General features: G+C 38.0%; 1 protein-coding gene across 23 annotated transcripts in view; it reads right to left on the minus strand.

The window, feature by feature from the left end:
* The window catches only part of DNAH8 (dynein axonemal heavy chain 8), a 327555-nt gene that overhangs the window by 192238 nt on the left and 110100 nt on the right, over nt 1-25217 (minus strand). For 21 of the 23 annotated variants that reach the window (XR_010946846.1, XM_067753082.1, XM_067753094.1 and 18 more), the window contains 7 exons: nt 24916-25156; nt 9718-9917; nt 6819-6972; nt 4651-4814; nt 3414-3516; nt 2297-2401; nt 1766-1927 (listed from right to left, as the gene is read on the minus strand). Coding sequence is in view for 22 of the 23 variants with exons in the window: in XM_067753082.1 (XP_067609183.1) it covers nt 1766-1927; nt 2297-2401; nt 3414-3516; nt 4651-4814; nt 6819-6972; nt 9718-9917; nt 24916-25156 (1129 nt within the window). In the remaining variant the exon portion in view is untranslated. The remainder of the gene's footprint in view (nt 1-1765; nt 1928-2296; nt 2402-3413; nt 3517-4650; nt 4815-6818; nt 6973-9717; nt 9918-24915; nt 25157-25217) is intronic. The other 2 variants (XM_067753084.1, XM_067753093.1) reach the window with 2 other exon arrangements.

Genomic DNA, 25217 nt, shown 5'->3' on the forward strand with positions numbered 1-25217 from the left:
AAGAATAGTCCCTGCTCGCTGCAACTAGAGAAAGCCCGCACGCAGCAACCAAGACCCAACACAGCCAAAAATAAACAAATAAATAAATAAATTTATTTATTTTAAAAATAAATGAAATAAAATACAATTTAAAGAGTAATATATATATTGAATGAATATATTGAATGACTATATATTGAATGAATATAGAATGAATATATTTATATATTCATTACTCTTTAAAGCAATTTTTCCAGAAAACTGAAATTTGCCCACTACAATATTAAGATTTTTATCTAAAAATCTTTGTGTGTGTGTGTGTATATATATATGTATATATACACACATTAAATAAAGTCCTAAAAGTTAGTCAACTTTCCTACTATATTCTGTTCAACTTCACTGCTACTTTAAATTTGCTTTTCAACTTTTCCAACTTTAATCCTGTATCTCCTTCAGCGTATAAAGGGTGATCAAGCTTTCCTGAGAGAGAGAAAGTATGTTGATTTAGTCTAAGGAGCTATTTTTCTCAGCTTATCAAATAAGTATTTTATAAAGCTTTATCGCAAATGCTAATAAGAATATTAAAGTTTACCAAGGATATTATACAAAACAAAAACAATATTAAAATATTCTCTCCAGTGAAGGTTGATTTTATGTCTGTACTTCTGTCATTTGAATAATTTCATATCATTTCAGCTGCCTCCACTGTGTGTGCAGTAACATAGGATTTGGAGTTCAGGTTGGGAGGAGCAGCTGGGGAAGTAAAACCTGCCTATATTTTCCTTGGATAGCTCTTGCCTTCTATCCCACACTATCTCTGACCTAGATCACAAACCATCACTTTTCATTTATCTTGGCTGAAAATGTAATGGAACTGTTAGCTCTTCATTTTCTGTGCCCCGTTTTAATAATACCTGGCACCTGACAAGGCACTTCTAAGAGCCAAAGGGCAGGAGAGTTGTTCAAGAGAACACCTGCTCCGGCCTCTTCAAGGTCTTCTCTCTTTAAAACTTCGTCACATTTAACGTGGGACTTCCCTGGTGGTCCATTGGTTAAGAATCTGCCTTCCAAAGCAGGGGACGCAGGTTTGATCCTTGGTCGGGGAGCTAAGATCCCACATGCCACGGGGCAACTAAGCCCGTGCACCACAATGACTGAGCCCACGCACTCTGGAGCCTGTGCACCACAAGTAGAGAGAAGCCAGCGTGCCACAATGAAAAATCCCACATGCCGCTACGAAGATCCCACGTGCCGCAACTTAGACCCGACACAGCCAAATAAATTAATTAATTTAATTAAATATTAAAAAGGAACTTAGTCGTATTTAACAAATTATGCCAATTTTTAATTATTTGAAGGCAAAATAAACAAAAGGCAAGGTGCATTTCATTTCAGAAAAAGATATGCTCCTTCCTTTTATATATGTCCATATCCATATCTAGATCTGTGTCTATATTTATGTATGAATAGATATAGATAGACGGTTTTTATACATAGATAGGTGTCACTTATACATAAGATGAAATTTCTCGTTAGTGCTTTAGTCTCAGTGTATATCCTCAATGATGGAAGAACAGTGGCAAATCCTCTTCTCAGGGATGGGATGGGTTGGCCTAGAATGGTGTAAGTGGACAAGCAAGTGGTCAGGCAGGTGGTTGGGGGCTGAGGGTGGGTGGGCCTCTCTAACTAGTTCTAAGCTTGAACAGCCTCCACATCATCAGGCTAACTGCCTCCTGCATATCTTTCCCCCTTATTTCGCTATTTAAATGTCATGTATTCTCACCTGTGCTGGAAAGTGATTGAGGAAAGGTAAGAGCTGAAATCCTGAATCACTGATTTGATAGAATGCAGATCTAATTATATTATGTAAGGACGACATCTGCATTTTTAACATGTCCAGAAGCCAAATCTCCACGGGACCTTTGGCCATAACAGGATTATCCAACTAAAAGATATATTACAAATATATTACAAATTGATAATAATTTGGTATTTTTACAAATGTCATAAATCAAAGTACCTCAGGCAAAGCAAACAATTTCATATAAAATATTTAAAACGTGAGTAAAATCAACTAATACTATATGTGGAAAGAACTATAAAGATCATTTGGTCTAAAACTTTCATTGTATAGATAATAAAATGAGCCTCAGAGAAGTTAAATGAGTTATCCAAACTAGTCTGTTACAAAGCCAGGGCTACAGAACTAAAACCCGACACCACTCCCCTCCCTTTCTTTCATAAGAGAATTGCATTCTCCTCAAATCTAAATTTTTAAAGAAATCCTAATAAAATTTTAACCAAGTTAAATTACAATAATTTTTTCTCCTTCTCTTGATATGACAGCCATGATACGATCATAGTCTTTTGCGTGAAAGGTCACCTCATTTATGTTGTCAGACACTGCAGGGAGATGTGGCTATAAGAAAGCACAAGACAGAGCAAACACATCATACATGACGTTAAACACAAAAGTCACTGAGATGTTTTTAAAAGCTTTACTATTTTTTATATTTGTAAGAGATTAAGAATTTACTTCATTGTCTCAAAAAAAAAAAGACTCTTCTTTGACCCTTGACTGACTTGGAAGCCCACTTTTAAAAATCCAGCCCTACAGAACGTTTCCTCCAAGACCTACAAATGCACCTCTTACATTATGGAGATTCGACTAGTAACTGTCATCTTCCTCCCGATGGACACTGAACCACATGGTTCCTGCCCTCTTCCCTCCCAGGGACAGCTCAGTCCTTCTCTCTTGGCTCTATGTCTGCCTTACACAGCTTCTACTTCCCTCCTTTCCTTTCTCATCCCCTCCACTCCCTGGAAACCAACAAGGAAGGTATTACTAGCTGTTTCCCAAATTCCCAAACCAGAAATGTCCCTGGGATGGGTGTTCCAGTGCCTCTCACACCCAGTTCTCTGTAGTTTTTCTCTTCCTCCTGAAAGTATTGCCCTTGGAAATGGCAATAAAAGCATTTGAGAAGCACTTGGGACAAAAAAAGGACAAATCCAAACCACAATCCCTATTTGATCTAAGAATATTTAGATTAAAATACTCATAACAATGAATTACATTTAGTGAGCACATACTGTGTGTCCAGAACTTTTCAAGGAATTATCTCGTGTAATCCTTATGACTATCCCATGAGGTGGAAATGATTAATATCCTGATTTTACAGACAAGGAAACTGAGGCACAGGAAAATTAAGAAGCTGGCCAAGGTCACCCAGCTGGTGAGTTGCATAATCGGTGACTCTTGCCTCAGGCTGATGGGCTCCGAATACAAAGAAAATAAGACAGTTTATAACCAACATAATTTTTAATACTCTTCTTTCCTGACTGCACTTTTAAGACATTAACTTCATTTTTATTTTTTAACACATAGGCTGTGGAAAAAAAGGATTTAGGCAACAGATACTTAGATTACATACTTGTATGGTATGGGAATCACTGGCTTGTCCAAGAATTTCCAGGAGAACTGGATCAGATACAAAGAAGAATCTTGGAAATAGTAATCGCTTCTTCTCCAAATACCTTTAAATAAAGTCACGTTACCAAATAATTTTTTCTGAATTATTAATTTTGGGGTTTTTTTATCCAAGACGCAATCACTAACATCAATAAGATAGTAGCAAACACCTACAGTCATTTCCCATTTGCCTCTGAAATGTTTGGTTAGAAAGAAAGTCCTGCTGCACCATGGATGGCACTTGGGAAAACAAGTGGAAATAAGAAAGTGACCCAGAGCAAGCCTGCTCCATCCTATCTTCTTTCTCATCACGAGCCCTCCTGCAACCTTTCTAAGAGTCCTGTGAACCTCGCGGCTTAAACCCAGGGGGAACACATAAGTTACCTCCAAACCAAGACATTTTGAGAGAGAGGGGGGACAAATAGCCATTCAGCCAGGACAGAGGCATAAATTTGGACAAACTAAGATATATCGTTACCCTGTTTCAAATAGAAATTGAGAATGAACTGCCTTTTAAGAAAACTATCTGTGAGTTTGTCTGGTTAATTGTTCTCTGAGTGCACATCTCTACTCTATGCCTGTAGTGTGTTGACTGGTAGCCCCAAAAAGATATGTCCACGTCCTATTCCCTGGAATCTGTGAATGTGGCCTCATTTACAAAAAGGGTCTTTGCAAATGTACCGAAGTTAAGGATCTCCAGAAGAGATAATCTTGGATTATTCAGATGAGCCCTAAATCCAATGACAAGTGTCCTCATAAGAGACACACAGGAAGAGGAGAAGGACATATAAAGACAGAGACAGAGATTGGAGTTATATAGCCACAAGCCAAGAGCCACCAGAACCTGGAAGAGGCAAGGAAAGATTCTCCCTAGAGCCCTCAGAAGGTGCTGCTAACTTGATTTCAGACTTCTGGCCTCCAGAGCTGTGAGAAAATAAATTTCAGTTGTCTTAAGCCACCCAGTTTGTGGTAATTTGTTACAGCAGCCCTACAAAACTAATACAATGCTGTAACTCACCCACCCTCAACTTGAAGGTGTCTTTTTTTGCAGAGAAATTAAATTTATGTGACATGTTAAATTCCTAACACCACCTCAACCATCACTACCAAACCAAAAATGCAGTCAATTCTATGAACTTGTTTGGGATAAAACACCATCACATATAAAAGGACAGGTAATTTAAAAATTAAACTCTTACCCTGTAAGTGACTTCTGACATACTTCTAATTGTTCATGTAAATGAGGTAAAAGCTGCCCCATGGTTTCATCTCCAACACAGCAACCAATCACATTGGGATTCTCATGAGCTCGCTGCATTATCTTTACCCATGACTTGTCAATATTCTGAAAACGTTTTGCTTCCTAAAAATAAAAGTAAAAGTTGGCATGTGGATAACTGAATGAAGCCAGGTCTTCACTTTGGCATCTCCTATAGTTCCTCAAACCAGCCTATTAGTCTCAGGCTACATAATTTAAAGGGGCAATTTTTTTTTTCATCTGAATTAACTCTGGAACAAGAGAACGGCTTATTGAAATGCTGCTCTATCACAATGAGGTTTACCGCTGATATTTTTCCTTACATTTAATACATTTTTCAAAGTGCCACATGATTAATCTGCAGAGCTATCAACTTAAATCGCAAATCTAGTCTTTCAGTACCCCAGGTGTTTTGGTTTGATGAGCAAACTGAAGAAGCATGAAAATAATTTGATCTCAGTATTTTGGAATAATTAAAGCTTACTAGTACCCCAGGAAAAAGAAAACAGTAAAAATCCAAAACAAAGCATTTTTGCAAATGAAAACTGTTTACCATGGATGATATTAAGCTTTGCATTCAATTTTTTAAAATGCTTTTAGTAACTGGCATGATCTTGCCTCTGTTAAAACTTTTAAGTGCACTTTTAAAAAATAAAACTTTCTGATTAAAAATGATTTATGTTTTTAAAATGTGTTACAAAGGGAAACCAGCTATTTTCAAAATGCTTTATCCTTGATTTTTAATCTATAGTGATGCCATAGGTATGGAAATTCAAAAGAGTAGGCTTAGGGGACTTCCCTTGTGGTCCAGTGATAAAGAATCCACCTTCCAATGCATGGGACACGGGTTTGGTCCCTGGTCGGGGAAATAAGATCCCACATGCCGCGGGGCAACTAAGCCCACGCGCCACAACTACTGCGCTCACACACCTCAACGAGGGAGCCCGCGTGCCGCAAACTACAGAGCCCACACACCCTGGAGTCCCTATGCCACAACTAAAGAGAAGCCCCGCGCCGCAACAAAGAGGCCCCGCGCCGGCAACGAAAGTTCCCGCACGCCTCAACAAAGACCCCACGTGCTGCAACTTAAGACCTGATGCAGCCAAAAAAAATTTTTTTAAATAAATGTTTAAAAAAAGAAAGAGTAGGCCTAATTTTATAAGAGGAAAATTACCTTCATAGAATAATTATTAGTAAGTTACTGGCATTCATTTAAAAGGTCCCATAAAGCTGTTTTAAAGAATTTGTTACAGGCTTCTAAGGCTAAGTTTCCTTGCCTCATGCTTCTGATCTACTATTAGTTAACAACTTACTAATAGTTAATTTGTGTTTACAGAATACAGATTATTTTAACTTTTACTCTCAGAGGAATAAGTCTAATTCTAAGAAGAGATGAACTATTATAATTTAATAGTATCATATTCAAATGTACCTCTTCAGACAACCTGGAGATTTGAAAATTATGTGAGTTTCTTGTTTCTACTAATGTAAATCAAAGGTCAGCACTTTTTTAAAAAAACTTCTTTGTAAAGGGCAAGATGCTAAATATTTTAGGCTTTGTAGGCCATATGGTCTCTGTTACAACTATTCAACTCTGCCATTGTAATGCTAAAGAAGCCACAGACAGAACATAAATGAATGCACATGGCTGTATTCCAATAAAACTGTACTTACAGAAACAGGTGGGACTTCCCTGGTGGCACAGTGGTTAAGAATCTGCCTGCCAATGCAGGAAATACGGGTTTGATCCGTGGTCCGGGAAGATCCCACATGCCACGGAGCAAATAAGCCCGTGCTCCACAACTACTGAGCCTGTGCCCGAGAGCCCGTGCTCCACAACAAGAGAAGCCACAGCAATGAGAAGCCCATGCACCTCAACAAAGAGTAGCCCCAGCTTGCCGCAACTAGAGAAAGCCCGCGTGCAGCAATGAAGATCCAACGCAGCCAAAAATAAAATTAAAAAACAAAACAGGTAAGTTGGCCATAGTTTGCAAACCCCTGGTGCAAATAATCAAGACATGACTATATGTCTTTCTGAAAACTTTTACAGAGACATATAAACAACATACACTAAATTATTCTATCAGCAGTTACAAAAACCATATTTACCTGAGGTAGCTGTTTGGCAATATCCCCACCTACAAAGACAGCTTCAAGATAAACCCAAAGGTTCTGGACTACTAGCCACTCTTCAATTATATCTGAGGAAGTGGACAATTTATACACCCAATTCTGGATATTTTTTTTAAATGGAGCATTATATCTAAAAAGTAAGAATGGAAAGATATTACATTTTAAGGAAGATTCAGAAAATAGTATGGCTTATAACAAATAATAGGAGAAAAATTCCTTTGACACTGAACATTTTTTCCTAAAAAAAAGGCAGCTCCTATTAAATTTCATACAGTTAATAAGATGTTTGCATTTTTATGAATGAAACATATAATTATAGTGATTTCACTTAATGGTCCCTTGTATCAGTGATAAACGAAGAAGTTCACCAAGTTTTAAGCCACAGAGGTCCAGTAAAGGAATTGTGCTGGTTGCTCCTCTGAGTAAAGGGAAAACAAGGAATAAGATGGCTTTCTGAGTCTTTTGTGAACCAAATCCAAGTGGAAAATCACAGAGGGTACTGTTGTTACTTGTCTATGGAACTACTACCACAAGGCCAGGGTCAAGCTTGAGGTCTGATGTCTACTACAGATGTGCTCTTCCCACCCATAGACTGCTAATTCCACCAGGCACTACGCCTAGATTCTGCAGCGTTAACGATACAGAACTGCTATCCCCCAAAAGCCTGGTTCCTGTTTTTTCACCATCAGGGCTAGCTGAAGTGTTCATCAGAACACAAGGTGCCCAGAAAGCTGGGCACAACTAAGAAAGACAAGAAACAGAGTGGATGCCATGAGGAAGTGATGGGAAGATACTGGGGAAAGACCTAATTAACAACAGTTGAATTAAGAAGCTGACTTCAGTTTGTGGCCATGGCAAGTAGCTTTGAAGTTGTGTAGTGGAATTTCCCGGTGAGTGGCATTTGTTGAGCACTGTCTTAAAACTTTACTTGATCCAGGACAGGATGACTTGAAGGGGCTCACATGAAGAATGGGGTTCTTCTGGGAACAGTCTGATGCCTAAGCGTAACCCTTCACTTCTATGGAAGACTATGTTATACATGCAGGTATAAAGGGGTTGTACAAAAACTGTCCCAAGGAGGTGGATGAGTTGATCTGGCAGTAAGAGGCATTTTTCTCAACTCCCAATTTATAGTGTCTATCTGGCCATCAGGCTAGAGCTGAAAGGCAGTCAATATGCCAAAAAAAACCTTCAAGATCAATACACACAGACCAAGATGGTAAGGAAGGGCATTTCAGGGAGTTGAAGCACTTAGATATTTGGAGCCAAAAATAATTTTGCACGGAATTAAAAAAAAAAACCATCTTTGATGGTATGTAACTTCCCAACAAGAAAAAGGGAGATTTGAAATAAAATCACTAATGACCAGTTTTTGTCGTTTGGCCAGGTACCTGCACTGCACAGCTTTGTGTGGTGGAACCTGTTCACAACAGGTAGGAAGGCCCTTGGAATGCCAGGGAATCAGGGACCCACCAGGAAAGTGTCACCATCCAGGGAATCCAGGTGAGTGAAGCCTCACCCATGAAGATACACAATTTCCTTCTCACATCCAGGTAGCCCTAGAGATCCAGCTGGTACTGCCTTCTATGAGATCAGTCTGTGGTTGGCTCTAGAAGAGGTTTTCTGGATCCACTTGATGCTGCAAAGTTCTCTAGGAGGAGAATCTACTGAAGTGTTGTGACTTCTTAGATATCCTTATACTCCTTCTAGCAGGGCCTCAACATTGAGTTTACTAGTACCATAAATAAGTACTATAATATTCAGGTTATATGCAAGTTAAGAATGAAATTAAGAAAGGCTTCAAGTCCTGAATTCTTGGGCTACACACCAGGTTCAGGTGAATCTACAGCCTTTCCTCAAGAGGTCATCATTCAGGAAATCAAGATGGAAAAATTTGCAATGAACCATGGGGAAGTAGCAGCCTGTGAAGACTAGGAACCACTGAATGGCCTATGGTCACCTTTGCCAGGTTATTCAGATTCCCTGAAAGCAGAGGACATACCCTAGGAGTTTAACCCCAGCAACTTCAACCCAGAATTAGGAGCTTTGTGAGTTAGTACATTATCCAAATACAAGACTGCCTCTGAGCCAGAGGTAATGCAGGATGTCATTCATGAAACAGCAGTCCCAACCTGGAGGTAGGGTATTAGAATCCCCATGGACACTGACCTCTGTTAATGACCTCTGAGATAATGTGACATATTTCTTAGGTGTGTTAGGGTGAAGACCAGTTAAGAATTACTGGATAGTCAGCTAGGGGATTAGAGGCTGCTAATGCCAAGACAGTGTACTTAACCTGGGTCCCATTTCCTAAAGCTGCGCTTGAGATAACAGTCACCTTCAAGCGGTTCAGTAGTCCAGTGATGGACATGTTGCCTCGTTTAGGCTGCAGTGGACCCAGAACAGATATGGCCACTTTTCACCATAAAAATTCCAAGTGTGTAAGTGTCAAGCCCTTCATTATATTCCTTCATGTGTTGACAGCATACTTTTCCAGGGCTATTGGTTAAACACTTGAGCAGGTTTAGCCAAGGAGGGCAATGATGAAAAATCAGAGAATGAAGAGAGAAAGTAGATAAAATGAAGGTGTCATCTTCGTGGGGAGTCCAGATGTTTAGGAGGTAAGTTGCCAATCTGAGGGAGAATAATTACGATGGGGCCCATCAGGAAACACAGGAAGGGGAGGTGAGCACCATAGAAGAGATGGAGGCCATGATTAGTAGGGAAAATAGGTAGTTCATGTAAGGACAGACAAGAGTCAACACTTTAGGTCAGAATCTTGTGTTGTGCCACCGCTACAAAACTGGGCTTTTATCTAAAATTATATAACCCTAAATACCAAATCAAAACCCTCCCCTGAAAATTATAAAATTACCTGTTGCTTAGTAAGGAACCTAAGACCATTAAACTATCCTCCATCAAGGTGATAATCTCTCCCGATTCAGTTCCTTTGAGCAGCAGCTCTCCCTTTCCCTTAAATGCTGCAAAACTCAGGTTCTGGTTGGTCCAATTCTCAATCACCTGAGTCAGCTTGGCTTCAATATCCTTCTCCTTAATGGCAGATATGCAAACATCCTTCAGAAGGAAATCAAAGAATATGTCATGACATTTTCAATTACAAATTAAGTGCATTTAAAATCAGAAGTTTTTAGCTTGGCCCTAGAAGTCATTGGGTCATTTTACGGCCAAGAAAACCAAGGCTCAAGATGATTGTGTTGCAAGTTCAAACCAGAGCCTTCTGACACTCTGACTACTAATTATTTTATTGTACCACCTACATGAGATAATGGAACTTAAATCATCATGTTCTTATTTATATTTTTAGTTGGTGTTTTTCAGCCAAAATGGATATAATCACAGCTGCTCTATCTCAGCAGCTTGCTATGAGAAGCAAATGAGAATATATATGAGACTCTTTTGAACATATAACATATAAAAGTAACATATAAAGTATGTTAACATATAAACATATATGTTAAAGTAACATATAAACATTGCTATATTCCTGCCTGTTCTGGCCCAAATATGAATATCTCACTTGATTAAAAGTTAATTCTATTTTTAATGGGTTTTTCTGTTTTTCTGAGAATCTTTGATATGAAAGTTTCACAAAGGAAAATAAAAGTAAGGTATTTTCTGCAACATGCCTCAATTAATTTTCATACTTAGAATCACAGAAGCTCAGAGATGGGAAGGAATATAAAGGTTCAAGGAATTTCCACAAATGATTATATTACAAATTAGTGTGTAGTAAGTGTAATAAGAGTGGTGTGAACTGTTGTGAGTTCTGAGGAGGAGAAATGACTTTTGCCTGCAGCAAGGAGGAAAGGCTTCATTGAGGAGGGAGCATCTGAGAATAAGTGGGATTCCAAAAGGGGGAGGGAGAAGACATTTTACAGGAAGGGAAAAGGCTTCCTTTAGAGGCCATGAATGAAGTAACAGTAAGAATCCAGCTTGGCTAACAGCAGGGCATATGGGGTAAAGAAAACAGAATACACCAGTGTAGACAACACTAAGAGTCTGTTTTGCGGTAAGAATAGTTAATAACTGAATCCCAGAATTCCTTGGACTTGCAAAATCAAGTTTTCAAAGCACAGCCTATGAATAGCTATACTCTTAAGTGTAAAAACCTACTTATATAAGAATGAGGTGGTCACCAAAGGTTTCTTAAACTCTTTATTTCCCTCAGTAGTATCTGAATGGCATTTATAAATAGGACAAAAATGCTTTGAAAACAAAACTTGTGGCGTTCATGTTGCTGAAAAGAGGCAAGGAGGCGGCAGAAAACTCAAAACCATATATTTAGGGGATATTTCTGGTCATGGGGTGCAGTTTTCGCCTCCAAAAACATAGAATAATGTAAAAAACACAAAAAGAGAAGGTAAAAAACAAACACATTAAGACTTAAAAACAAGGTAAACATCTCCATGAACTGGAAGTGAAAAAGACATGCAAGCCAGGAGGTGGAGCTGAAGCCCAGGCCTGAGGGCTCTGGTCAGTGGGTGCCAACCCCTTGGCTCCTGCAAGACAGAGGAGACTAAAAGTGGCCTGTATGAAAGGGACCATCAGGACTATGGTCTAGATCCCTCCACTGTGGAAGGAGGCTGTCTGTAGCTGCAATCTGGTCATGTAGATTAAATGAACCTAGGGATGTGGCGGATGGGGTGACAGATCCAGGTCCACAACCAAGACCTGAGACAGGTCAGCTCTGCCTGGGTCTGCCCCACCACAGCAGAATAGGGGATGCAAACCACTATTGTAACAGCTGGCTCTGGACTTGAGGAGATGGGGGATGCAGGAAGAAGCCACAAAACCACTAGACTCCTAAGGAAGGCTAAAATGCAGAAGGAGAAAAACAATTTTAACAAATTATAAAAGCCACATTTTTTAGAGCTCGCCACTCAAAATGAGTCCTCTAAAAAATAAAAATTGCAAAACCCTTCGGAATTCTCTGGCAGTCCTGTGGTTAGGACTCCACGCTTTCATTGCCAAGGGCCCAGGTTCAATCCCTGGTTGAGGAACTAAGATCTTGCAAGCCGCGTGGTGCAGCCGAAAAAAAAAAAGTGAAAAAAAAAAAAATTGCAAAACCCATGAAAAGAAATCCGATACTGAGAGAGATAGCCAACATAAAAAACAATCTGAGTAAACACTCAGTCTAGGTGAAATTAATTGTATAGAACAATCTGAAAAATAATCTTTAATTATGGTTAATCTGGGGGCCTTGGAGTATGGGAGGTAGAGATGAACTTATACTGGCCATGAGGTGATAATTTTGGAAGCAAGAGGATCCCTACTTTTCTTTGAAATTTTCCATAATAAAAAATTTAAAAATAATTATGTTTAGGATGCTCAAAGAGATAAATGAAGAACTCTAAAAATTTGAGATTTATAGGCTTGAGAATATATAAAATATTTGAGAATATATGTAGATTTAATAATCTATAAATCTAAGAATCTATAAAAAGGACAGAAAAAATGTAGAAATGAAAAAAGAACAGGTGGTCACAAAAGAAAAAGAACTAAGTTCTAGATCAAGATGGTGACATAGGACGATACTGAACTCACCTCCTCCCATGGACACACCAAACCTACAGCTACATATGGAACTCAAAGAAACCCAAAAACTAGTTGAGCAACTCTAACACATTAGGTGAACAAGGAAAAACTCACATCAAAACTGGCAGGAGAAGCTGAGACAGAATCTCATGTTCAGCCCCACTCCTGGCACAGAGACCCACAATCGGGAAGGAACCCACAGACCAGAGGTTCTCCCTGAGGAGCAAACGATTTGAACTCCACATCAGGCACCCCAACTTTTAAGACCTGTATCTGAGAGGTGAGCACCCCAAAATTCAGGGCTTATGTCCATGAGACCCACAAGGCCATAGTAAACTGAGAAATAGTTCTTAAATGGCTTGTTTGTACTCAACCAACCCAGGGCCCAGCACAGAGACAACTGACTAAAAAGCACCTAGTCCTTCTGTGAAAAAAAAAAGGCCTATTTGTTTAACATGCAGATATACCCAAAGAGACTCACAACAAAACACGTAATTAAAGTGTCAAAAGTTAAAGACAAGGAGAGATCTTAAAAACAGCAAGAGAAAGACAACTTGTTACATACAAGGGCACCCCATGAGACTATCAGCAGATTTTTCAGCAGGAACTTTGCAGGACAAAAGGGAGGGGCACAATATACTCAAAGTGCTAAAAGAAAAAACCTGCCACCAAGAATACTGTACATGGTGAAGTTGTCCTTCAGAACTGAAGGAGAGATCAAGAGTTTTTCAGACAAGCAAAAGCCTAAAGGAGTTCATCACCACTACATGAGTCTTCCAAGAAATGTTAAAGGGACTTCTTTAGGCTAAAATGAAAGGATGCTAATTGGTAACAGGAAAATATATGAAAGTATAACTCTCACTGGTAAAGGGAAATAAATAGTAAAGTTCAGAATAGTCTAGCCTCAGGCCGGCAGGTTGGAAGGCTCCAGGAATGGGCAGCCAGTGTGTGCAGGAGTGAATCTGCGAGTTTGCCAAGCTGATTGAAAAAGCAAGCCTGCACCCTCCAAGCTGCACTATTACAACTGGGAGCCAAGCCTCAACCAGAAGTCCCTGAAGAAATTCTACAAAAGCTGTGTGGCTGACAGGGTCTTGGTACTCCGGCTGGGTGCCAGGCCTGAGCCTCTGAGATGGGAGACCCCAGTTCAGGACATTAGTCCACCAGAGACTTCCCAGCTCCACATGATATCAAATGGTGAAAGCTCTCCCAGAGATCTCCATCTCAACGCTAAGACCCAGCTCCACTCAATGACCAGCAAGCTACAGTTTTGGACACCCTATGCCAAACAACTAGCAAGACAGGAACGCAACCCTACCCATTAGCAGAGAGGCTGCCTAAATCATAGTAAGGTCACAGACACCCCAAAACACACCACCAGATGTGGTGCTGGCCACCAGAAAGACAAGATCCAGCCTCATCCACGAGAACACAAGCACTAGTCCCCTCCACCAGGGAGCCTACACAAGCCACTGAACCAAGCTTAGTCACTGGGGGCAGACACCAAACAAATGGGAACTACGAACCTGCAGCCTGTGAAAAGGAGACCCCCAAACACAGTAAGTTAAGCAAAATGAGAAGACAGAAAAACACACAGCAGATGAAGGAGCAGGGTAAAAACACACCAGACCAAACAAATGAAGAGGAAATAGGCAGTCTACCTGAAAAAGAATTCAGAGTAATGATAGTAAAGATGATCCAAATCTTGGAAAAAGAATGGAGAAAATACAAAAAACTTTCAACAAGGACCTAGAAGAACTAAAGAGCAAACAAACAATGATGAACAACACAATTACTGAAACTAAAAATTCTCTAGAAGGAATCAATAGCAGAATAACTGAGGCAGAAGAATGGATAAGTGACCTGGAAGATAAAATAGTGGAAATAACTACTGCAGAGGAGAATAAAGAAAAAAGAATGAAAAACAATTGAGCACAGTCTCAGAGATCTCTGGGACAACATTAAATGCATCAATATTCGAATTATAGGGGTCCAAGAGAAGAAGAGAAAAAGAAAGGGACTGAGAAAATATTTGAAGAGATTATAGTTGAAAACTTCCCTAATATGGGAAAGGAAATAGTCAATCAAGTCCAGGAAGCACAGAGAGTCCCATACAGGATAAATCCAAGGAGAAACACGCCAAGACACATATTAATCAAACTATCAAAAATTAAACACAAAGAAAAAATATTAAAAGCAGCAAGAGAAAAGCAACAAATAACATACAAGGGAATCCCCATAAGGTTAACAGCTGATCTTTCAGGAGAAACTCTGCAAGCCAGTAGGGAGTGGCAGGACATATTTAAAGTGATGAAAGGGAAAAACCTACAACCAAGATTACTCTACTCAGCAAGGATCTCATTCAGATTCGATGAAGAAATTAAAGCCTTTAGAAAAAAGCAAAAGCTAAGAGAACTCAACACCACCAAACCAGCTTTACAACAAATGCTAAAGGAACTACTCTAGGCAGGAAACACAAGAGATGGAAAAGACCTACAATAAAAAACCCAAAACAATTAAGGAAATGGTAATAGGAACATACATTTTGATAATTACCTTAAATGTAAATGGATTCAATGATCCAACCAAAAGACACAGACTGGTTGAATGGATACAAAAACAAGACCCATATATACGCTGTTCTACAAGAGACCCACTTCAGACCTAGGGACACATACAGACTGAAAGTGAGGGGATGGAAAAAGATATTCCATGCAAAGGGAAATTGAAAGAAAGCTGGAGTAGCAATTCTCATATCAGAAAAAATAGACTTTAAAATAAAGACTATTGCAAGACACACAGAAGGACACTACATAATGATCAACGGACCAATCCAAGAAGAAGATATAACAATTGTAAATATTAACACACCAAACACAGGAGCACCTCAATACATGAGGCAAATGCTAACTGCCATAAAAGGGGAAATCGACAGTAACACAATCATACACCCCACTCTCACCAATGGACAGATCATCCAAAATGAAAATAAATAAGGAAACACAAGCTTTAAATCATACATTAAACAAGATGGACTTAATTGATATTTATAAGACATTCCATCCAAAAAGAACAGAAGACACTTTCTTCTCAAGTGCTCATGGAACATTCTCCAGGATAGATCATATCTTGGGTCACAAATCAAGCCTTGGTAAATTTAAGAAAATTGAAATCGTATCAAGTATCTTTTCTGGCCACAACACTATGAGACTAGATATCAATTACAGGAAAAATATCTCTAAAAAATACAAACACAGGGAGGCTAAACAATACACTACTTAATAACCAAGAGATCACTGAGAATCAAAGAGGAAATCAAAAAATACCTAGAAACAAATGACAATGATAACACGACAACCCAAAACCTATGGGATGCAGCAAAAGCAGTTCTAAGAGGGAAATTTATAGCAATACAATCCTACCTCAAGAAACAAGAAACATTTCAAATAAACAACCTAACCTTACACCTAAAGCAATTACAGATAGAAGAACAAAAAAACCCCAAAGCTAGCAGAAGGAAAGAAATCATAAACATCAGATCAGAAATAAACAAAAGAGAAATGAAGGAAACAATAGCATACATCAATAAAACCAAAAGCTGGTTCTTTGAGAAGATAAACAAAATTGATAAACCATTAATTAGCCAGACTCATCAAGAAAAAAAAGGAGAAGATGCAAATCAGTAGAATTAGAAATAAAAACAGAGAAATAACAACTGACACTGCAGAAATACAAAGGATTATGAGAGATTACTACAAGCAACTCTATGCCAATAAAATGGACAACCTGGAAGAAATGGACAAATTCTTAGAAATGCACAACCTTCTGAGCCTGAACCAGGAAGAAATAGAAAATATCAACAGACCAATCACAAGCAGTGAAATTGAGACTGTGATTAAAAATATTCCAACAACAAAAGCCCAGGCCCAGACGGCTTCACAGACGAATTCTATCAAACATTTAGAGAAGAGCTAACATCTATCCTTCTCAAACTCTTCCAAAATATAGCAGAGGGAGGGGAGAAACACTCGCAAACTCATTCTATGAGACCACCATCACCCTGATGAAAAACCAGACAAAGATGTCACAAAGAAAGAAAACTACAGGCTAATATCACTGATGAACATAGATGCAAAAATCCCCAACAAAATGCTAGCAAACAGAATCCAACAGCACATTAAAAGGATCATACACCATGATCAAGTGGGGTTTATCCCAGGAATGCAAGGATTCTTCAGTATGCACAGATCAATCAATGTGATACACCATATTAACAAACTGAAGGATAACAACCATATATCATCACATTAGATGCAGAAAAAGCTTGCAACAAATTTCAACACCTATTTATGATAAAAACCCTCCATTAAGTAGGCATAGAGGAAACTTACCTCAACATAATAAAGGCCATATATGACAAACCCACAGCCAACATCATTCTCAATGGTGAAAAACTGAAACCATTTCCACTAAGATCAGGAACAAGACAAGGTTGCCCACTCTCACCACTCTTATTCAACATAGTTTTAGAAGTTTTAGCCACAGCAATCAGAGAAGAAAAAGAAATAAAAGGAATCCAAATCAGATAAGAAGAAGGAAGGCTGTCACTGTTTGCAGATGACATGATACTATACATAGAGTATCCTAAAGATGCTACCAGAAAACTACTAGAACTAACCAATAAAGTTGGTAATGTAGCATGATACAAAATTAATGCACAGAAATCTTGCATTCCTAAATACTAATGATGAAAAACCTGAAAGAGAATTTAAGGAAACATTCCCATTTACCACTGCAAACAAAAGAATAAAATACCTAGGAATAAACCTACCTAAGGAGACCAAAGACCTGTATGCAGAAAACTGTAAGACACTGATGAAAGAAATTAAAGATGATACAAGCAGATGGAGAGATATACCATGTACTTGAATTGGAAGAATCAACATTGTGAAAATGACTATACTACCCAAAGCAATCTACAGATTCATGCAATCTCTATCAAACTACCAATGGCATTTTTCACAGAACTAGAACAAAAAAAGTGCACAATTTGTAGGGAAACACAAAAGACCCCGAATAGCCAAAGCAATCTTGAGAAAGAAGAACGGAGCTGGAGGAATCAGGTTCTTTGACTTCAGACTATACTACAAAGCTACAGTAATCAAGACAGTATGGTACTGGCACAAAAATAGAAATATAGGGCTTCCCTGGTGGCGCAGTGGTTGAGAGTCCACCTGCCGATGCAGGGGATACGGGTTCACACCCAGTCCGGGAGGATCCCACATGCCGTGGAGCGGCTGGGCCTGTGAGCCATGGCCGCTGAGCCTGCACATCTGGAGCCTGTGCTCTGCAACGGGAGAGGCCACAACAGTGAGAGGCCCGCATAACGCAAAAAAAACAAAAACAAAACGAACAAACAAAAAAAGAAATATAGATCAATGTAAAAGGATAGAAAACCCAGAGATAAACCCACGCACCTACTGTCACCTTATCTTTAACAAAGGAGGCAAGAATATACAGTGGAGAAAAGACAGGCTCTTCACTAAGTGGTGCTGGGAAAACTGGAAAGCTACATGTAAAAGAATTAAATTAGAACACTCCCTAACACCATACACAAAAATAAACTAGAATGGATTAAAGACGTAAATATAAGGTCAGACACCCTAAAACTCCTAGAGGAAAACATAGGCAGAACACTCTATGACATAAGTCACAGCAAGATCCTTTTTGACCCACCTCCTAGAGCAATGAAAAGAAAAACAAAAATAAATAAATGGGACCTAATGAAACTTAAAAGCTTTTGCATGGCAAAGGAAACCATAAACAAGACGAAAAGACAACCCTCAGAATGGGAGAAAATATTTGCAAATGAAGTAACTGACAAAGGATTAATCTCCAAAATATATAAGTAGCTCATGCAGCTCAGTATCAAAAAAACAAACAACCCAATCCAAAAATGCGCAGAGGACCTAAATAGACATTTCTCTAAAGAAGATATACAGATTGCCAACAAATACATGAAAGAATGCTCAACATCACTAATCATTAGAGAAATGCAAATCAAAACTCCCATGAGGTATCACCTCATACCAGTCAGAATGGCCATCGTCAAAAAATCTAGAAACAATAAATGCTGGAGAAGGTGTGGAGAAAAGGGAACCCTCTTGCACTGTTGGTGGGAATGTAAATTGATACAGCCACTATAGAGAACAGTATGGAGGTTCCTTACAAAACTAAAAATAGAACTGTCATATGACCCAGCCATCCCACTACTGGGCATATACCCTGAGAAAACCATAATTCAAAAAGAGTCATGTACCACAATGTTCATTGTAGCTCTGTTTACAATAGCCAGGACACGGAGGCAACCTAAGTGTCCATCGACAGATGAATGGATAAAGAAGATGTGGCACATATATACAATGGAATACTACTCAGCCATAAAAAGAAATGAAATTGAACTATTTGTAGTGAACTATGAACCTAGAGTCTGTCATACAGAGGGAAGTAAGTCAGAAAAAGAAAAACAAATGCCATATGCTAACACATATATATAGAATCTAAAAAAATAAATGGTTCTGAAGAACCCTGGGGCAGGACAGGAATAAAGACGCAGACGTAGAGAATGGACTTGAGGACACGAGGAGGGGGAAGGGTAAGCTGGGACGAAGTGAGAGAGTGGCATGGACTTAAATATACACTACCAAATGTAAAATAGATAGCTAGTGGGAAGCAGCCGCACAGGATAGGAAGATCAGCTCAGTGCTCTGTGACCACCTAGAGGGGTGAGATAGGGAGTGGGGGAGGGAGATGCAAGAGGGAGTAGATATGGGGATATATGTATATGTATAGCTGATTCACTTTGTTATATAGCAGAAACTAACACACCATTGTAAAGCAATTATACTCCAATAAAGATGTTAAGAAAAAAAAAAAGAATAGTCTAATGTTGTAAAATGTGGTGGGTTCATCACTTATAAATCTAGTGTGAAGGTTAAAAGACCAAATTAGTAAACATAACTAAAAGTAGAGTAATTTGTTAATGGATACATAAGAGAAAAAGATGTAAACTGTGACACCAAAAACAAACTGTGGTGGGGGGAGTAAAAATGTAGAACTTTAGAATGCATTCCAACTTCAGTAGTTAGCAACTTAAAAGAGACTGTTATAGGAACTTCCCTTGTGGCACAGTGGTTAAGAATCCACCTGCCAATGCAGGGGACACGGGTTCTATTCCTGGTCCGGGAAGATCCCACCTGCTGCAGAGCAACTAAGCCCGTGCACCACAACTACTGAGCCTGCGATCTAGAGCCCGTGCTCCACAACAAGAGAAGTCACCACAATGAGAAGCTCGCGCACCACAATGAAGAGTAGCCCCCGCTCGCCGCAACTAGAGAAAGCCCACGCACAGCAACGAAGACCCAATGCAGCCAAATAAATAAATATATATTTTAAAAAATAAACTGTTATAAATATAAGTTTTTTTATGTAAGCCTTATGGTAACCGCAAAGCAAACACCTATAGTAGATAGTAGATACCCAAAAGATGAATAGAAAGGGGTCTAAGCATACCACTACGGAAAAATCATCAAATAACAAAGGAAGAGCACAAGAGAAGAAGAAAGAAACAAAGGAATTACAAACAGCCAGAAAACAATTAGCAAAATGACAAGTACATAACTATAATAATTATTGTGTATGTAAATTGACTAAATTGTCCAATCAAAAGACAGAGAGTGGCTAAATGGATAAAAAGCATGACTCATCTATCTGCTGCCTACAAGGGACTCACTTCAGATGTAGGGCACACATAGACTGAAAGGGAAGGGATGGCAAGGGATATACCACACAAATGGAAACCAAAAGAAAGCTGGAGTAACTATACTTATATCAGACAAAACAGACTTTAAGACAAAAACTACAATAAGAGACAAAGAAGATCATTATGTAACAATAAAAGGTCAATCCAAGAAGAGGCTATAACGTTTGTATACATTTGTAAACGTTTGTATAACGTTTGTAAACATTTATGCACCCAACATAGGAGAACTCAAATATATAAAACAAATATTAACAGACCTAAAGGAAGAAATAGGTAGCAATGTAATAACAGTAGGGGATTTTAATGCCCCACTTTCATCAATGGATAGATCACCCAGACAGAAAATCAATATGGAAACATTGGCCTTAAACAAGTTAGATCTGATGAGCTTAACAGACATATACAAAACAGTCCATCGAAATGCAACAGAATACATATTCTTCTCAAGTGCACATTAAGCATTCTCCAGACAGAGCATGTTAGGCCACAAAACAAGTGCTAATAAATTTAAGAAAACTGAAGTCACGTCAAGTATCTTTCCTGACCACAGTGGTATGAAACTAGAAATCAATTACAAGAAGAAAACTGACATATTCACAAATATGTAAAGATTAACCACATATTTGGTTATAAACAACCAAAGAGTTGTTCATATCGAACAGCCAATGGTTCAAACAAGAAATCAAAAGAGAAATCAAAAAATACCTTGGGACAGATAAAAATGGAAATACAGCATACCAAAACTTAAAGGGATGCAGCAAGAGCAGTTCTAAAAAGGAAGTTCATAAAGATAAACCTTACATTAAAAAATAAGAGGGATCTCAAATAAACAACCTAACTTTACACTTCAAAGAATTAGAAAAAGAAGAACAAACAAAGCCCAAAGTTAGTAGATGGAAGGAAATAACAAAGACCAGAGTGGAAATAAATGGAGTACAGACTAAAAAGACAATAGAAAAGATCAAGGAAACTAAGAGGTGGTATTTTAAAAGATAAAACAGACAAAACTTTAGCCAGACTCACCAAGAAAAAGTGAGGGAGAACTCAACTAAATAAAATCAGAAACCAAAGAGGAGGCATTACAATTGATACCATACAAATATGAAAGATCATAAAAGACTACTATGATCAATTATACACACACGAATTTGACAATCTAGAAGAAATGAATAAGTTCCTAGAAACATGCCACCCACCAAGACTGAATTATGAAAAAACAGAAAATCTGAACAGACTGATTAGTAGTAAGGAGATTGAATCAGTAACCAAAAACCTCCCCCCAAAACAAAAGACCAGGATCAGATGGCTTCACTGGTGAATTCTACCAAACATTTAAAGAAGAATTACTACCAGTCTCCTCAAACTCTTCCAAAAAAAGAGAGAGAACACTTCTTATTTTATGAGGCCAGCATTATCCTCATACTAAAACCAGACAAGGACACCACAAGAAAAGAAAATTACAGGTCAGTATCCCTGATGAACATAGATGCAAAGATTCTCGACAAAATATTAGCAAGCTGAATTCAACAATACATTAAAATCATACACCATGATCAAGTGCGATTTATTCCATGAATGCAAGTATAGTTCAATATCCACAAACTAATCAATGTGATGTACCACACTAACACAATGAAGCATAAAAATCATATGATCATCTCAATAGATGCAGAAAAAGCTTTTGACAAAATTCAACATCCACTCATGATAAAACCTCTCAACAAAGCAGATGTAGAAGAAACATACCTCAACATAGTAAAGGTCATATCTGACAAACCTACGGCTAAAATCATACTCAATGGTGAAAAGCTGAAAGCTTTTCCTCTAAGATCAGGAACAAGACAAGGATGCCCACTCTCACCACCTTTATTCAACATGGTATCTAAAGACCTAACCAGAGCAATTAGGCAAGAAAGAAATAAAAGGCATCCAAATTGGAAAGGAAGAAGTAAAACTGTCCGTATTGGCAGATGACATGATATTACATATAGAAAACCCTAAAGATGCCACCAAAAACTGTTAGAACTAATAATTCAGTGAAGTTTCAGGATATAAAATCAATATACAAATATCAGTTGCTTTTTTTTTTTTTTTTTTGCGGTACGCGGGCCTCTCACTGTTGTGACCTTTTCCGTTGCGGAGCACAGGCTCCAGATGCGCAGGCTCAGCGGCCATGGCTCACGGGCTCAGCGGCCATGGCTCACGGGCCCAGCCGCTCTGCGGCATGTGGGATCTTCCCGGACCGGGGCACGAACCCGTGTCCCCCGCATCGGCAGGCGGACACTCAACCACTGCGCCACCAGGGAAGCCCCAAAAATCAGTTGCATTTTTATGCACTAATAATGAACTACCAGAAAGAGAAATTGAGAAAACTATGCCATTTACAATTGCATCAAAAAGAATAAAATACCTAGGAATAAATTTAACAAAAAGGTAAAAGAACTGTACACTGAAAACTATGATACATTGATGAAATAAACTGAAGAAGGCATAAGTAAATGGAAAGATAGTCCATGTTCATGGGTTGCAAGAATTAATATCATTAAAATGTCTACATTACCCAAAGCAATCTACAGTTTCAAAGCAATACCTATCAAAATTCCAATGGCATTTTTCAAGAAATAGAACAAAAACTCCTAAAAATTTTATGGAACCACAAAAGACCCCACAGAGCCAAAGAAATCTTGAGAAAAAGGAACAAAGCTGGAGGCATAATGCTTCCTGATTTCAAACTATATCAAAGTTATAGTAATCAAAAATGTACGGTATTGGCATAAAAACGGAGACAATGAAACAGAATAAACCCACATATGTATTTAATTAATTCATGAGAAAGGAGCTGGGAATATACAATGAGGGAAGGACAGTCTCTTCAACATATGATGCTGGGAAAACTGGATAACCACATGCAAAAGAATGAAACTGGACCACTATCTTATACCATACAAAAAATTAACTCAAAATGGACTAAAGACTTGAACATAAGACCTGAAACCATAAAACTCCTGGAAGACAACAGAGTTGGTAAGTTCCTTGAAATCAGTCTTGGCAATGAGATTTTTGGGCTTGACACCAAAAGCCAAGGTAACAAAAGCAAAAATAAACAAGTGGGACAGCATCAAACTAAAAAGCTTCTTACAGCAAAGGAAACCATATACAAAATGAAAAGGTAACCTACTAAACAGGAGAAAATATTTGCAAATCATAACTCTGATAAGGGGTTAATATCTAATATATATAAAGAACTCTTACAACTCAATAGCAAAAACAACCGATTTGATTTTAAAATGAGCAGAGGATCTGAATAGGCATTTTTCCAAAAAAAGACATACAAATAGCCAACAGGTACATGAAAGGTGCTCAACATCACTTATCACCAGGGAAATGCGAATCAAAACCACAATTAAATATCACCTCACATCTGTTGGAATACCTATCATCACAAAGACAAAACTTAGTGTTGGAGAGGATGTGGAGAAAAAGGAACCCTTGCATGGAAATGTAAATTGGTGCAGCCACTATGGAAGACAGTATGGAGGATCCTCAAAAAATTAAAAATAAAACTACCATGTGATCTAGTAATTCCACTTCTGGATATTTATCTGAAGAAAACAAAAACACTAACTTGAAAAGATATATACATACCCATGTCCATTGTAGCATTATTTGCAAGAGCTAAGATGTGAAAACAACCTAAGTATCCATCAATGGGTGAATGGATAAAGAAAATGTGGTATATTTATATAAAATGGAATGTCATTTAGATGTAAAAAGAAGGAAATCCTGCCATTTGTGACATCATGGATGAATGGACTTTGAGGGCACTATGCTAAGTGAAATGAGTCAGACAGAAAAAGACAAATACCATATGATCTCATTTATATGCAGAATCTAAACAAAACAGAACACCAGAAACATAGATATATAGAACAGATTGGTCATTGCCAAACAGAGTGGGTAAAATGGGTGAAGGTGATTAAGGAGTACAAACATCCAGTTATAAAATGAATAAGTTCTTGGGATGAAATGTATAGCATAGTGACTATAGTTAATAATACTGTATTGTATTTAAAAGCTGCTACGAGAGTAGATCCTAAAATTTCTCATCATAGGAAAAAAACTGTAACTATATGTGGTGATGGATGTTAATTAGACATATTTTAGTGATCATTTCACAATGTATACATATATTGAGTCATTACGTTGTACACCTGAAACTAATATGGTATAGATTATACCTCATTTAAAAGAAAGGATTTGATGCAAACACTAAGCATAGAAAAAGGAAAAGAACCAATTAAAAATCTTAAAAAGGAAAGATATAATAATTTAAAATATTTAATAGACTAATAGTAAAAAAGCATAGAATTAGAAGTTTGAAAAATGTTCTGAGAAATTCACCAAGAACACAATACAGAAATAAACAGAATTTTTTAAATGGCGGTTTAGTTAAGGGACAAGGAGGATAAACTGAGGAGCTCCAAAACTAAAATATTTCAAATAATCATATTATTTCCTTGAGTTACAGCATTATTTTGCAAAATCAAGGAATGTTCAGTATCATTTCAAGTTTTGAGAGTGCATTATATATGGCAATCAATACACCCTCGAATAACATGTTTATTTGTACAGTTTTCAGAAAAGAAAAAGGAAAGATTCTTTAATAGATCATTTGTAAGACCTTATAATCTTATGTACCTCAATGTCATCCTTATTTTTAAGGAGTGGTGCTTCCATAATATTTCTAAGACAAAAAGAATCCAATTCCACATCAAATGCGGTTCCAGTTAACTCAGAGATTCGATCCCAGTGTCTCTGTTTCATTGCCTTATTGGTCATCATTTCTAGTAGAGGACATGACTCACTGAAATCATCAATTCTTTTTTTCAGATCCAAAAAAGCTTGCCAATCTTTAAGTCCTTTTGGCAGTTTATGACATCTTTCAGAAAAAAAAGAAAAAATTATTTCATGTACACATTTCTTTGAAGAAGGTGTTATGA

Source organism: Pseudorca crassidens, chromosome 10 (genome assembly GCF_039906515.1).
Source record: "Pseudorca crassidens isolate mPseCra1 chromosome 10, mPseCra1.hap1, whole genome shotgun sequence".
In the NCBI taxonomy this organism is placed as follows: Eukaryota; Metazoa; Chordata; class Mammalia; order Artiodactyla; family Delphinidae; genus Pseudorca; species Pseudorca crassidens.